Source organism: Accipiter gentilis, chromosome 5, assembly GCF_929443795.1.
Source record: "Accipiter gentilis chromosome 5, bAccGen1.1, whole genome shotgun sequence".
Taxonomy (NCBI): Eukaryota; Metazoa; Chordata; class Aves; order Accipitriformes; family Accipitridae; genus Astur; species Astur gentilis.
In genome coordinates this window covers 40,194,504-40,210,573 of record NC_064884.1, presented here as the reverse complement: position 1 = coordinate 40,210,573, position 16,070 = coordinate 40,194,504, and the positions used below count along the sequence as shown (strand labels likewise).

The following is a 16,070-nucleotide window of genomic DNA, read 5'->3' as shown; positions in this document are numbered from 1 at the left end:
AGCTTCAAGTAACTGAAGTTCACCAGTTCCTGATCTGAGCAAGCAAAACTTCTCATGTCTCAGTAGAGCCCTGGACCACCACTGAATGAGCTTTTATTTTTTCCTCTTAAAACATTATCCTTGGACACATATAACGTATTCTGTATTTTTGTTTTCCACAGATGAGTGCTAATGATTGTCAAGACCCTCCAGAGTACTGGACAATCCATGGACTATGGTATGATCATAGAGTGGTTTTATTTCAGCCTGGAAAGGAAAAATCAAGTTTTGTACCAGGATGTTTAGTGCTTTTTTTTGAGGGCTAATATATCTGTTTTTATGATTCCTTGAAAAAAAAAAAAAGCCCTTGTTTTGTTGGAAATCAAAACCCTATATTTTGATGTAAAACTGAAATACACTTCTGTATCTCATGACTTGCTGAGCTCCTGAAATCCTCTTGCAACATGAGCATTTTATTTATACATCCCCTAACAAGATCAGTAGTATTCTCAAACAAGAAAGGGAAGTATGGTTTCCTCTCTTTTTTTTTTTTTTTTTTTCTGTCTGAGTACACAGAATTTGTTAATGTCTCATGACTGCTTGCAGCTTTAAGTATCTTAACTCAGCACAAATATTGCGAAAGTACAGGAAAAACTAATTTGCTTCAAAGGAATCAACTCAGTGGAATTGGTGCCAATGGTAGAAACTCAAAGGTCTTCCTGACAAATACAGGGAAAAATTCAGTACAGGAGTTTATTAAGCTATGTGTCCTGGAAAGGTGAACAGCATTATGTCTAGATTTCCAGTGAGTATCTTGGCGATACTTGCAGAATCATTGCTTGGTGCAGTGGTTGAGGAGGTCAAGATCCTTCCATATCATTTACTTCCCCTCTATGACTTTTACAAAAAGTGAGAGGGACTGGAGGGCCTAACGAAGAGTCTCTACCTGGGAAATGTTATGGCCATAATTAATGTCTTGAATTTTTACTTCTAAAATACTGTAGATGCTGATGGGTTACTTGCATTTTTAAATAAAATCTCTAGCTATAATCTTGCATATTTAAAATTCAGGCTAATGATACAGAATAGAATGCTGTTAGTTACCATTAGTGAGTTAGGAGACATCTTTTTTTTTCACTTTTATTTTGCTTCCCTAGGCCTGACAAAACTGAAGAATGTAATAGGACATGGCATTTCAATGTCACCGAGATTAAGGTATTTATTTAAAACAAAAATAGTCATACCAAGCACAGCTGAGTACAATTACTTTTGCACATCCTATATGTAAAATCTGTAGCTTATCATGTATTACTCTTAATGTTTGCTGAAAGGTATGTTCTTTTAAGGACTCCGCACATTTATTAGGTGCTTCTGGTGCTACTTGAAGTTGCAGTGCTTGTAATCATTAGCAGCTGTTTCTACTTGATTTTGTAGACATGTGGTTTGACTTGTTCAGCCATATCCTCAAAAAAATGTAGAGAACATAGGCAGTGGATCTGCAGTGGCAAAAAGGACCTGTGAAAAAGAAGTTACAGTCAGTCCATGTTCCCTCTTCCATTTTCTAGTGCAAAGCTAGGACACAGAAAATAAAAGAGTTCAGAGTATGTTTTTCTGTGTGTTTTCTCTCAGGGCATTAGTCCTTTTTTATTCTTATTTTTAATTAAAAAAATTTCCATATTTCATTCAAATGTGTTGTAAACAGGGATAGGAGGCTTGAGCTGACAAATGTGAAAAGCTGCATGACTGAACAACTTCTGCAGGGACAGTTGAAGGAAAAATCTTACTTTGAGGCAGTGTGTCGGAATTAGTACATTCAGATATTTAGATAGTTGCACCTACCTGTTGCCTCCAACAACAGCATTTTCAGAATACTGGCGAAAAAGACCTTTTCTGTGAGTAAATGTTTCAGTTGGAGATGTTGAAAGATGAGGCTTCAGTTCTAGAAAATGTATCAATGTATGTAGATTGTTTAAGAAATAGCTTTTCAACACTGTAGCTGCATTTATTGATTGTGATATTTTTAGGATCTTCTGTCAGACATGAGACACTATTGGCCTGATGTGCTTCATTCGTCTCTGAATCGCACCCAGTTCTGGTGAGTACAAAAAAACCTAAAAAGTATTTTGGATATTATTTTATTAAAAAAAAAAAATCTGAGTTAGTAATTCTTCAGGTGAGATGTGCATGAGAAGCAGTGTGAAGGAGGCCACTGAAAGCAGTGTGTCTTGTCAGCCTCATTTACAAATAAATCTGGTTTCTTGTTAGAACACCTGCAAAATGCAGCTGTTGGAGAGGGCTGTGGCAGAGGTTTTGGAGAAATGAAGCTTAGTGAAAGAGAGAGAGAACGTGTTTCCTCCCTTTGTCCCCAGGGAGGAGAAGCAGTTGCTGTCGACACATTAAATCTGAATAGCAGTAGCACTCCTGGGCTGTCACAGCTAGCTGTAAAAGCAGCTTCCAGGCCTCTTTTCCTAGCTAGCTTCACTGTGTTGCTGTCCTTTAGAGACCTTTCCTTTTGGGCTTTCTCACAGAAAACGAAATGGAAAAATAGGATGCATTGGATCATCCTAGCCACTTCTCTATGGAATTCTCTCTCTTTATTTACTTTCCTAGCAGCCTAAAATCAGATCTGGGAATTTGTTTAGAGATCAACCTACTTGGCTCATGGGAAGGGAGAAGGACATTTTGATCTCTTCTGATAACAGTACTGTTTTCCTCCTTCTCCATGTTTCTCTGGTTCTGAATAATCAGATACTTGGACCAAAGAGCAGTATGGGTGGTACTTGAGTTTGCACAGGCTTCAGTTGGAGTGCATTATTTCAAACTAATTTCAGTGGCCATTCAAGTTAATTTGCTGAGCTATGAGCTGCATCAGCCAAGGTACAGATAAGCAATTTGTTCTTCCAGATCTACAGTGAAAGTGGTAACATCAGATAAGAAGCAGAGCACATAGCTAGAGGCAATAGCATTTAAAGCCATCTCAACTATAAGTGCCCGTAAGTTTTCCTTTGGATTGGATGACTGTTTCCCTGCTGTGTCACTAGGAAAAATCTTTGACGGGATTGTGCATTTCTTTTAGTCTTGTCCTTGCTCTACGGAAGACACTTGTCCTCAGAGTCTTACACTGGTTCCACAAGTGTCTTATGGCAACCTAAGCTTGTAACTGTCAAAAGTGGTGGTCTCCCTTTTTCTTCACTCCTCTGTTGTGCTATGCAGGGAGAGCATGACTGCTTTTTTGTGGTAGCACAAGTTTATGCCACCTTAAACTGTTCCTGGAATTATAATAAGAAAAATGTGTTGTAAATCTAGCACCTGCCATGCCCTGACCACCTACCTGTTCATAAAAACAGGTGCATACTAGTCCTTATTTACCAACAGAGATACTTTGGTAGGCAGCAGGTGTGAACAGATGCGATGAAAACCTTTTCCCTTCCAGTTCAAGGCTATCAAATAGCACATATTTCAATACCTGGAAATATAATTAGAAATATCACAAAAGTCAGGTTATAACACTGAAACTAATATTTTGATTGACAGTGTAATTCATTCCCTTTCAGTAAGGTGCCAAGTGCACTGTAATTGGCAGCTCTAACTGCAGATTTTGTAAGTGCAAGCTTTTAAGCTGACTGAAAGACAGTAAGATCCCATTGTACGTCTCCCTTCAGTTAAATGTACTTCAAAATTAAAAAAAAAAAACAAAACACAAAGCAAACTTCTCTGTAGCGTAAAGAGGACATACCGGGAGACAAAATCTCTTTGAGATTCAGCTTCCCTTTCCACACAGCTGAGGTATACCAGTTTCATTCCTTTGCATTTCTGCAGCCCCCTAAGATTTCATTTGTAGGACTTAGCTTTGAGGTATTCAAGTGTGACATTTATTCTTAGCAGCACCATAGAGAAAATGGTGGAGAAGGACAAGTTACATAGTGGAATCCAATCTAGTGCTGTAAGCACCACTCCTGTGTGCCTGCCAAAGTGCTTGTGTTCTACAAGGAGGAAAAAAGTTCAGCAAAGTTCTTGACAGGTGGCATATGTGCTCTGTGCTGCTGCCTAGCTCGTGGCTACAAGAGGTACAGAAGGATGGGTGGCCTTCATGAATACAGGCAGCTATGTTCTGTATCCACATGCCACCCAGATGTGAGCTGAGGCTCAAGTGGAATTACCTTGTCTTATTGTGGTCTAAGTGAAGGATTATGTGTCTCAGTGAATAACACTGAGATATTAATTTTTTTGATTTCTAAACAAATTATTTTATGTTATTCCCTGGTACCTGCGGCTCCTTCATTTCCTAACTGCTTCAGCTTGCATTTAAATGGAAGAGGTGCAGGTAAAAATCCATATGCTTGTGCTGAATGGTCAGAATTAGCTGTATCTGCATCGTTGTTTTTTTTCATATAGCTGTACTGCAAAATAAAATAACACTGTCAAGAGTGTCATCTTAAAGTTTCAGTAATTGTTTTGTAGTGACTTTAAAGTAGCTCTCCATTCTGGAAGCTCACAAATTAAAAAACTGATAAAAAAACTTGGGCCTGGTGTATGCTTGACTTGCTGCAGCTGATGATGCATGGGTACTGTCTGTGGGTAGTTCCGTGTATTTTCACTTGGGATCCCCACAGACCCATTGCCTGGGTCCTGTGATCAGTGTGAACTGGACCAAACCACTCCAATGGCAGTTCCATGTTAGCAGTAATATGCTTCTTGAGCACCATCAGATCTTTGGCCCTCTATTTTTGCCATTTTTCTGGAAACAGCAGGACACTTAAATGCAAGAACTACTGAAAGCCTTCAAAAGACAGGCACAACACTTTACCATTAGTTTTACACACATGCATGTATTATCTGAAGAAAAATTGCATGAAGAAAAACCCTGCATGCAAAGCCTTGCCTCCAGTTCACTGCTGTTCCAGTAGCCCTTTGGATTTGACTATTATCTGCTTCTGGTCCAACTTAACTGCTCAGTATCTCTTGCTAAATTTACACCTAAAAGAGTTTCCATTTTCTTTAAAACTGCAGTCTCTTTTCTCATCAGTAATTTCAAAACCCTTGTTGGGAAATCCTCTCTTTGGCCCATGTAAAGTGGACTCCTCCAGGCAGTAAACAATTCACTCAGCATGCAGTTGAGTTGAGTGTTAGAGCCAAGATGAGAACTCTCTACAAGGTTAATTTGGGAACGTATAGTGAAAATCTTCCAGTAACACATCTTCTCCCCTCCCTCAAATCTCCCGACACCACAGTTGCTTTATTCATTCTCTGTTCAGAGGTAGTGTACAAATTTCTCTAAATACAAACATAATTTCTTTTAAAGTGGTTTCATCCCTTAAGAAAAATCTGAAGTTTTTATTATGAATGGACAATTCAAAGGCAGGCTTTAAAGTGAATAATAGTTGTCCTTGTGCTTCTCTGCTTTTCCATGAGGTTCTTAAGGCATCATAAGGTCAAGGGGTGCTGTGGTAGTAGCAGGAATTTGTGATTAGATAACTTTTTGTACTAAATAGGTATCAATTCAGCAGATGTGCACAAGTGGGTTGTGAAAATTTGAAAAGAAGGAAAAAGAAAAAAAAAAAAAGAAAAGACACCACCCCCACCCCCAAATCCACAGGTAGTCTTATTAAAGATTATACTGTTTAGTCTTTTAATAGACTTTAGAACTGATAGAAATATATTTTGAGCTTTGCCCTATTTTTTGTCTTATTTGACTTTGTCTACCATAAAATTGCAAGAATTGCTTTCTTTTGCACTCTGTTCCATGGTGTTAGAAGACTTGATGGTAGAATAGAAGCAAGACTTGAGAGCAGGCCTATGAAAATACTGCCACAGGCCAAAGTGAAAGTTGAGGCATCAGTCTTGTCCTAGCAGTTTGTGCAGTTTCACTGTTCCACCCAAAATAAGGGTTAGTCTCTTCAGTTCTGAAAAATTTTTAGTGCTTTGAAACTACATTTAACATAAAAGACGCCACTAAAACTTATACAAAGTTTAGAAATATTCATTTCTTATCCTTCTGACCTCCAAACATCTCTTTGTAATACACTGAGAGACCTTTGTATTGTAAGAGCATGATACATATTTACTTCATAAATTCCTTCATTTGATTATTTCAAAACCAAGCTGATTCAAAGGAGGCAACTAAAAAAACCAAATACTCAAGCTACTTGGGCTAACTTAATCTCAAGAAACCCTGGAACAGCGCTTTCAGCTTGATAAAGTTTTGTCACGCTCTTGTGACACAAAGTTCTCTTAAGTCAGCTTTGGAATGAAGTAATGGTTTATTCCACATCAGTATCTATCTTATCTCCTCACGTTGGGGGGGGGGGGGGGGGGGGGAAGAGTGTTAACCCTTTGATGGGATAACAGGTGAAGGGCTGAAAGGGCTGAACTTCAAATGACTTTTGCACAAATTCATATACATAATTTATAGGAAAACAGAATAATTGATTCTGAACGTCCCACGTCGATATTCAAACCATTAGACCATTCTCTCCTTTATCTTTTACAACTCTTACATGAATTTGGAGTCTCTCTCTTCCAGCTGCCAGTGTTAAGGCCAACTCGTTTATATATTTTTAACACAACTTACTGTCTGAAAGAATTTTTCCTTAGTTTGATGTTACAGACCGTAATGAGGGACTTGGGCTTCTTCCTTACTCTCCTGATAGGTCCAAAATCTCTTGGTAAATTATTCTACTAAAAAAATACATAGATGTTCCTGTAATTGAAATGGTGGGAGTGATCTTTCTTGGTTTTCCTTTTTGCACATGCAGTATTTTTTGAGTGCAGTGTGCTACTTCACCCATGTAGCCTTTCAGATACTTGATTTAGGTATATTGGCTAGCTTGTGCAGCACATATATCTGCAAATTATGTTTTCTGGAACTTAAATTTTGCTTTTCTCCTATAGGAAACATGAATGGGAGAAACATGGCACTTGTGCAGCCACACTTCAGGTCCTTAATTCTCAGAAGAAATACTTTGGTAAAGCCTTAGAGCTCTACCAGCATGTTGATCTTAACAGGTACGTAAATGACTCAGTCGCCTGCCTCTTTCAAACAATTTCTAAAAGTTTCAAATCTAGCCTAAAAAAAAAGTCTAAAAATCTGATGGCAGAGGGGAAATGAGTATTAGCATAAATTATTTTTAGTACTGGAGTTCAGAGGAAGGGTTGTCTACTCTGAGAAGCCTGTCTGGTCACTTCAGAGTCTGGTAAGCCAGCAGCATTCTTCATGGCATCATTTTAGACAATGTGAACAGTAAATTTTGAGAAGCTGTATTGGCTATATCTCAATACTAAAAGCTATGGTACCTGTAAACTTCTAAATCAAGTGACAAACCCCCCCCAAACTTCTCAGTCATACTGAGGCCCAAACACTTGTTTATAGAAAAGACAGTGCTCTGCACAGAGGACAGGACAAGCTGCAGGCAAAATCATGCAGAACATCCTGAGAAAAGGCTGAGAGGTAACAGCAAGAGAGGATGTCCTGAAGGGCAGTGTTCAGTTGCTGCAGGCAGCTCTCTGCTGTCCTTTCAAACAACCCCAATGTGACACTCTTGGTTTGTCCTAGAGGCTGATTCCTCCTCATGGTTCCAAAGCACTGGCCATTCCAGATACAAAATCTTGATGGGAATGTTGTGGCTTGTCCAAGCACTGTATGTACACATTCTGGCTGCAGGTGAATGCCAGAAGGCCAGAGTCCTTTCCTGATCATGCTTGGTATGGCTGGGAGAATGTTTGGCTCGGATTTGTTGACCATGAATTGTGTCTCTGTATAAGACTACAGTATCTGAGAGAGGAAGTAAGTTCTTTTGTATCTAGAAACATAACTTTAAAAAAAAAAAAAATTAAAAATCCTGTTTGTGTTCTGTCAGTGACTTGTCCAAGGAATCTCATAACAAAGACTCATTCACTTTGCATATGCACAAAGGAAATATATCTTTTCTTCCACCTCCTCTCCTATTTTTGTAGGTGTCTTATAAAACTTAATCAGATTTTTCTAGACACAGTGCTTAAGAGCATGTCATATGTAGTGTTAAAATTAATAATGTCTGATAAGTCAATTGCCTAAGTAGCTGTAATGGTGTGACTAAAACATTTTACAGATGGCACAGTGACCGATTATGTAACTCCATATCAGCATGTGTAACACCAAAAAAGAATAGAGACTGAAACATGTTGAAATTAATTGCTCAGGGCATATTCTCCATTGTAGAAATGAACATAATTAAATTAATCTTTACTAAAAGAATAAAGACTGCTAATGTTCTCATCGTACTTCATTTATACTGGAATGCAAAAAAGTAGTCTTAGTGATTAACATATTGTTTCCAAAAAGGAAATTACTAAAAAGAGGGCATTATGCAGGCTCCTGTAAGAATAACAGAACATCATTTATTTTATTGGCCTTCTTATATCCAGTGTAAAATGACTATGACAAACAGCAACACCTTTAGTCAACTGGGTTAAATCTCAGCTGTGCAGAAGCTGACCTTGGAAGGGCTGAGGACTATCAGCACTCATGAATTAAACCCTGCGAGATGCTGAACATTCCCACTCCTTATGGAAGAAGCTGGGACTTACAAACTCGGGGTCCCGAGTCTTGTTGTCAACTTGGAAGTGTGGACTTCCCTCAGGACCAAATCTAAAGCAAGGGGTATACAGGCTAGAGGTTCTTGAGTTACCCTGTTTCTCTTATGTGATCAACCTTACCTCTTCAAAAACTTATTAATTAGGAAACATTTCTGCACTGGCATTGATGTTGTTCCAGATACATGCACCATGTCCCTCTCCCAGTGTGCTGTGCGACTCCCACTCCAGCAAGCCCACCCTGTGTTAGAACATGAGGGTGTCGAGAGCAGCCTCACAAGTCTGCCTCCATCACCTCCCAGTGGCCTGAGCACAGGGGTATGGCTCAAGGCGGGGGAAAGGAGGTAATTAAACTTCATGCCCTAGCTGGCACTCAACAGGGCGTTCTGAAGGTACAGCAAATAACAGTAATATTGCCCTTTCCTTGAGCTGTGTCTGAAGACTCAGCTCTCAGCTCCTCAGATTAAGGTGGGGGAGAGGGTTCTTCCTGACCCTGCCAAGTTGAATGGAAGGTGGCCTTTCAGAAGAGTGGAACCTTTCCTAAGCCTGTCAGAGGATGGAAGACAAGTTTCCTTTGTTCCCCATCACTGTAATGCTTGCCAAGTTCTCACTAAGATTATCTGTTTACCTAATGATTATGAAGTTACGTTCGCATACAGAAACCATGGAAAAATGTTTTATCTTTGTTTCAGTTGTCTCCTGAAAGCTGGGATAAAGCCAAGCAGTTCATATTACCAGGTAAGAGGCAATCTTTTATAAAACAAAATCATGTGCGTGCACTACTTTTCAGCAGGAGTCAAGTAATTTCTAGAGAGTAAGTGATCTTTTTTTAATTATATAGTTCTTTAAGGTTGTGCTTTACCTGAACATTTTTGTGAACTTAACAAGCGTGGGAGCTGTTGGAAAATGTACTAGTGACTTATTAACTTATATAAGCTTTTTTAATTCTTCAGATGACTGCCATAAAGGAAGCTCTTACAAGGTTTTATGGGGTAACGCCAAAGATCCAATGTCTTCCTCCAGAAGAGGTAAAAACCCCAAACACACACTCCCCAGACCCCTCAAAAACCAAAAAACAAACAAAAAAAACAACCAACCAAAAAAAACCCCACTTTTTTTTTTTAAAGGAGCACTTTTTATCAAAAAAACAAAAGCAAAAATAGAGTGAAAAATATTCAGCATGGTGAAACTTAGGTCTGGGTGTTCCTTGTGTGTACAGCTCTTTGCAGATTACATATTCTTAGAGTTGAGTTCATAAAAACATTGCTTATGTACTGGCACCACTTTGCAGCTTATGTTACTGTTGCCACAGCCTTTTCTTAACGCAGAAATACTGTTAGTGGACAAAGTGTCCATTCTTTACCTAGTAACTTTACTGTTGGTATTCTTACCCAGAAAGTAGGAGCACTGGGTTTTAAAGGTCTCTCTGTCTTAAAAGATTTGAACTTGCATCTCTTGCATGAATGCTGCAAGTACCATACTAGAGATATTGGTATAGCTGAGTGCTTTCCTCTCCTCCTGCTAAAGCTTAATTGCCATATAGCAAATTACTAGAACCAACAAGGGTGAGCTGAATGGAGCCAGTGACTGTCATCCTTGACAAGGGTACTGCCTGTCAACAGCACTCTTCCCTTCACTGGGCAAGGCTCGTGTTCCGCATGAAGAAGTTACTCAATGGATGAAATCCTTCAGAAAAAAAGCAGCTCAGAGGCTTGTCTCTGAGGTTGTTCTCAAAAGCCTGTACCTAAAGAGGTACAAAAAGGCATTTTGAGCTTCACTGTGGTTCAAGATGGCTATAGTTTTTCCTTTTGAGCCAACAGTGTCTAAAATTTCCATTTCTTTCTACTTTTCTTTGCCAACGATTGTACTGTGAATCACAATGCAGCAGAGAATGTGGTACACAGAGACAGTGTGCTGTAGCGTAAAATACAGGTCACCATACCTGAACCAAAAATGCCTTTCAAGGAACAAAATAGTATTCTGAACAATTACATGGGTAGGCTGCATAGCTGTTTCTTTCCTTTTTCAGCTGGGTTACCCTGTTTTTGTTCAAAAAGAAAACAAAAAACCCAAACCCACAAGATAGCTTTCCCTCTTGTAAGTGGTTCCTTATTATCTTAGCTTGATACAAGTGGTTTGCTACAAAACACTTGGCAGACTTATTGCCCATAGAGAGACAACAATTTTATGAAAACTTGCCAAGATACAGTTGCTGTTGGAGTTTAATAGCTTGTGTGTTGTCAGCTCATTTGCTTTAGTAGTGCTCTGAGGTTTTTATACTGGGATGTTTCTTCATGTGAAAAAGAATTCTAGGATGCAATATTTTTTAAATGTATTTTTAAGTTACTTTAAGCAACAAGGGAGTATGAGTTGAATGTGGGTTGCACACTCATCCATCTCTTGATGTTGAAGAAATACAGAGCTAACACAAACCGCAGTTTCTAGCTCTGTTCATTGTAGTTCTACCATTGCTTTTAGTACAATTGGGGTGGTGCTCAAATTAAATGAAGGTAATTTACAGCTTGAGTCTCCTGTGTTTAGCAGCTGAAGCTAATGGGTAATAGAAAGGGAAAAGTACACCCCATTTTTTTACAGATAGCCCTTTTCAGAGTTCCAGCCTTCTTGATGCCTGGAGTGCATTATGGAGGTGCTTTGATGTTTAAAACATATCATACACTTCTTAAGATGCTTTAAAAAAAAAAGGGCGGGGGGGGGAGCCCAAAACCCCTAACAACAAAAAAACCAAAACCAAAATAAATAAAAAAAAACCAAACCCACAACAAAAAAAAACCCCAAAACTAAACCAAAGCAACAACAAAGAACCCCCTACCACAGTTACTTTTGTCTTGTACATATATTCTTGTCCTGCTTAGTGGTTTCAAAACCAATTTTTTTCCACATGCACTTTGTCACACCTGAGCATTTGGGGAGATTTTTGTATAATCTTCTTCCTCACATGAAAGACTTCCATGCCTGCCTGCCTGCCTGAATAAAAGTTCAATATTTTAATTCCTAGGCTGTCCTGTAGTCCAAAAATGACACTTCTGCTACTTTTGACAGCTTGCTTTTGTATTCTTTTCAGTAAAAGCTATTATAAAACCAAGATTCTTTTCTCCTTTTTGGAGAATTTTCTTTGCCTCAGTTTCCATCCTGCTACAAAAGAGTTGGTGAAAGGTGGCTTGCAGGTCACACATACCTTTCAATATTCACAGAGTTCAGCCAGAGCTCATCATTAAGGTGAACAGCTTCTGTGTACTGTGCAGATTTGGTAAATGGTAAGATAATCTGTGTCACAGCATTTCATAATGAGACTTACTAGTTAGGCAGATTCCCTGTATTGTTACTGAATTATGTTGTTGGAACACATTTCCTTGACTGCTTGCTCCATAAAGACAAGTAAGTACTATAAGCTGTCCAGAGTGGATGCCTCTGGTACCTGTATCCTTCACATTTTTCAAGTGGCAAATGTACAAATAATTATGCACTACTGTATTCTATAGTTAAGGCAATATATATGAGGAATTGATTTATTTTCTTCTCCCCATCAAGCTGATCTCATCCCTCATGTTTCTAGGGTGAAAAAGCACAAACAATTGGTCAGATTGAATTCTGCTTCACCAAAGAACTGCAGCTGAGAAACTGCACGGCGCTGAAGGGTGAATCCAACCTGATGCAGGCTGACTTGAAGCTTGGAACTGAGGAGTTGTCTGTCTGCAGTGATACTCTCCCAACCTATTATCCTTCACAGGTCCAAGATCACAAATGAAGCCATAAGAGTTCAAAAAACTTTTTAAACAGCAACAAAAGCCAAACCCTTAAACACTATACCTTGGAAAACAGTCTTGACTTAGCAAAAACCCTGTCGTGCTGTGAAGATTTCTGCTGGAAAACTTGCTTCTTTTGCCATTAAAGGAGAATTGTCTATATTGTAATACCAGTTACACAGGCTGAAGTATTGAACTGTGGCTCTGATATTGATGGAATCAGAATCTGATTTACAGCTTTGCCTGGACTTTTTGGCTTGCTTATGGTTTGAATCAATATTCAAAAGAGAACTGTGACTTCTTAGCTTCACTTGCAATTCAGTCTGCCACTTCAGCCACTTTTGGTTTTTGCCAGTGAGTCAGGGAAATTAAGTCATTGTTTGTTTTGAAAGGATGCTTGTCTGTCTGAGATGAGATGACAATTTCTTGAGAAGAAAATATTGTAAACAAAAAGAAGTTAGAGACCTGTCTAAAGGTCTTTTCCCAGACATAATACCCACTGCCTTGTGTAAATTTGTTCTCCAGAAGTACTGAACAGAGTCCTCTGAGGCATTAAACCTTTCCTCACTCAGATCACGGCGGACCAAAGATGACAACTTTTGCGTAACTTCTTATTGAATGAAATAATGTTCACCAGGTTTTGGCATTTCTGCCTAAAGGACCCCAGGAAGACTGTATTTGTAGCCTTACCTATTCTTTGATTGATTTTGCTACAGTAGCTCCATAGAGTCTTGAAGAACAGCCAGTCCTAGAACATACTTACTAGTATAGGAAAATGTTAGTCCCTAGAAATATGTTGTTATTAATTTTTCATTGTATTTGAACATTTAACATTACCAGACAGGTGTGAGTGCCTGCACTTTTATTTAAAAATTAGATAGTCACATAATCACTTTGTTCCAAGAAACAGCTTTTTATAGGTGAAACAGTAAATACTACAGGATTTTCAGTGAAAAGTACAAATGTTAGCGATAGTGTATGTCTATCCCATAATAATTAATAACATGCCACAAAGTTGGATGTTTCCAAAGGGGACCAGATTTGGATGACATCCTCTACACAGTGCTGTATTGATTTAAGTGTCTCAAATTGTCTTTCAAAGACAGACAATTATGGCTCAAGGAGCCATCTGTTAGAAGAATATTACTGTGAAAACATGAAATGGGGTATTAGAAACAAATTAATTATGTCTTTTGGGTTCAGAAACCATTCACATTTACTTTCATTTTTTACTGTCCCTGTTTCTCTACCACCTTTCTTTCGTTTAAGGCTCTGTTACCTTGCCATTCCAGAATGCTGTCAGATTTTTAGCCCTTTCTTTAGAAACTCAGACATTTATTTAACAGCTGAGAAATAAGTATGATCTGCATTCTGTTGTATTTGTATTTCAATAAAACAAGGGCTTCTCTTCCAGACTTTTTCTTCCTTCCCAAGAGAGGGAATATACTAATGTATACTAATACTATATTATTATACTAATGCTAATCAGACCTAGTGTTTTTATAATAGCGATGGCATGTTAAGCATGACCAGAAGAATCACAATTCTTCATTCCCCCATTTCTGCCATCTTCTTCTGAGCAAGAAAAAGTAGGGAGACTGAACTAAAGTGCTTGAAAAGACTAGAATGTACTTGGTTTTTGTGGAATCTTTTTGAGATCGCTAATTATTTTTTTTCCTCCTAATTACAAAAATCATCTTAGCCTAAAGAAAACAAATACTTGTTGGGAAAAATGCTGTTCTCTGCAAAGGATCAGCCCAGGGCTCATGTACTTTTTTTAAACTTTCTCTCCAACTCTTTCAAGTAGTACGTAGATGGTGCATAGGGTTTGGGTGGACTACATAGAGAGTAAACAACTTAGAATTAACATTAATTTACAATTCACATTATAAGGTGTTTTGGTTTTAAGGAAGCCAGACTCTCCTTTTCCTCAAAATTGTGCTATTTTTTTAATGGTTTGGACTTTTTTGTTCTCTGGTGAAGTGCCGCCTTTTCCTTTTCCTTTCAAAGTTCTTGGAGTGCAGCAGTGAGGGAAGTGGAAACAGAGGTTGGTAACTACTATCAGACCATCTCACAAACATCTTGCTCAGTGCTTTTCAGTCACCAGTTTCGTTATGAGCACAGTCCTTAATTAGAACAATAGACTTCTCAAAATCTCACTATAAATATTGCCACCTTGGATGAGCAGGTGCAGTATAAAAAGATCTATGAAATGTACAGCAACATGTTATACTGCCAAAGGAGTGATTGTTGGGTTTTCCTGTTTTTTCTGCAGTTGTTTTAATTCCTTCATCCTCTTCACAGTTAGAATAAAAGCTCAAACTTGAAAGCAGTGGTAGCATTCATTCTTGCACAGACATATGCTTAATGGAAGCTCAAATCAATAGCCTGATTTTTTTTTTCTTTTTTAATTGCAGTATAAATTGTATTTTCTTTTATAATGCCAAATAATGCTTAGGGAGACAAAATACACAGTATGAGTTCTCTGCAGTTCAAGTGTAATGCATTAATGTAAGCAAAGCCAACAACTGCAAATACATACTTTACAAGGAAGCGACACAGACACAGCTTTCACAGTGTGTGAGGCTCAAAGGTAAAGCTGACTTTTGCCAAATAGAGAGTCGGTGGATGTAGACAAGAGTCAGAAATGACCAGCTTCTGCAGTAGAGTAGGTAGTATGGCTTCCATGTGGTTTTCAGCCTCATTTTCAAATGCAAGACATGTGAGGGAGCTGATAAGTTTTAAAAGTTTGAGGAGGAACTAGCATAATCTGAAATGAGAAAGAGAGAGGAAGGAAGGGAGATAGAAAAGCCAGCAGCATGCTAAACAACAGTCTGCAGCTGAGTAAAAAATGACTGATGAATGCTAAGTCAACGTTGGCTAAAAACAACCTCACGGGCTCTGAAGTCCTGTTTAAAGGGACTTACCTGAGGTACTGCACTTGCCTTAACAACCGCACCTACATTCTTTTTATTTTGCCAACAGTATTACACATTAAATATAAATTAATGATAGCAAATTAAAATTAGTAGTAGCAATAAAACATTATATATGACCACCATTGCTTGGTTTGTGGCAATCCGACCTGCCTAACTTCTAGGAAGATACAAATGTCTTTTAAGAGCTACTGACTGATTTTTATGCAGAGAAGTGCCAAGACACTATAAAGTTTTAAGTGATACATTTAAGGGATGCTTTAAGGGCTATGTCTGGATGTGGGCAACCAGGAGAGCAGTTGTATGAATGGTAGCGCTGGCTCAGACCAAAGACCATGTCCGGCCCTTTATGTTCTCTCTAGCGATGGCTCACAGCCAGTTACCAGCCTTGGCAGTTGCTTTCCATCTGAATGTATATAATTTCAAGAGTTGAATTAATGGAATTTAAATACAAGAGGTAAACAAAGGTATATCGGGAGCCTTAAAAATTGCTTCAGTTCTGAAAAATGTCACTCACTTCCTTAAGCAAAATGAAATCTATCAGCCTCAAGATTCATCACAGCCTGGGGAAGATGGGGATTATATTCTTTCTGCATCATTAAATAAATTAACTAAATCCCAGTAGGGGGGGTTGTTTGTGCAGTCTTGGTGCTTTAAAACAGTAGTCAACTCCACGAAGGGACTTAGCTTGTTTATACTCTTTGTCTATGTGCTGTCTCATGCAAAATGGTGTGTAGGTTAGAGCATGGGCTGCCTGTCCCATTTCCAAGGACAGCCCATCTTCCTAGACCATGGGCAGGTTCTTTCCTTTCTCTTGTTC

General features: G+C 38.6%; 1 protein-coding gene across 3 annotated transcripts in view; it reads left to right on the top strand.

Moving 5' to 3' along the window:
- RNASET2 (ribonuclease T2) overlaps positions 1-14,643 on the top strand; it is a 28,716-nt gene extending 14,073 nt beyond the window's left edge. For all 3 annotated transcript variants that reach the window (XM_049800971.1, XM_049800969.1, XM_049800970.1), the window contains 7 exons: positions 162-217; positions 1,137-1,194; positions 2,004-2,074; positions 6,871-6,984; positions 9,243-9,288; positions 9,504-9,578; positions 12,125-14,643. In XM_049800971.1, the coding sequence (XP_049656928.1) occupies positions 162-217; positions 1,137-1,194; positions 2,004-2,074; positions 6,871-6,984; positions 9,243-9,288; positions 9,504-9,578; positions 12,125-12,316 (612 nt within the window). In that variant the 3' untranslated portion in view covers positions 12,317-14,643. The remainder of the gene's footprint in view (positions 1-161; positions 218-1,136; positions 1,195-2,003; positions 2,075-6,870; positions 6,985-9,242; positions 9,289-9,503; positions 9,579-12,124) is intronic.
- Positions 14,644-16,070: the final 1,427 nt, after the last annotated feature.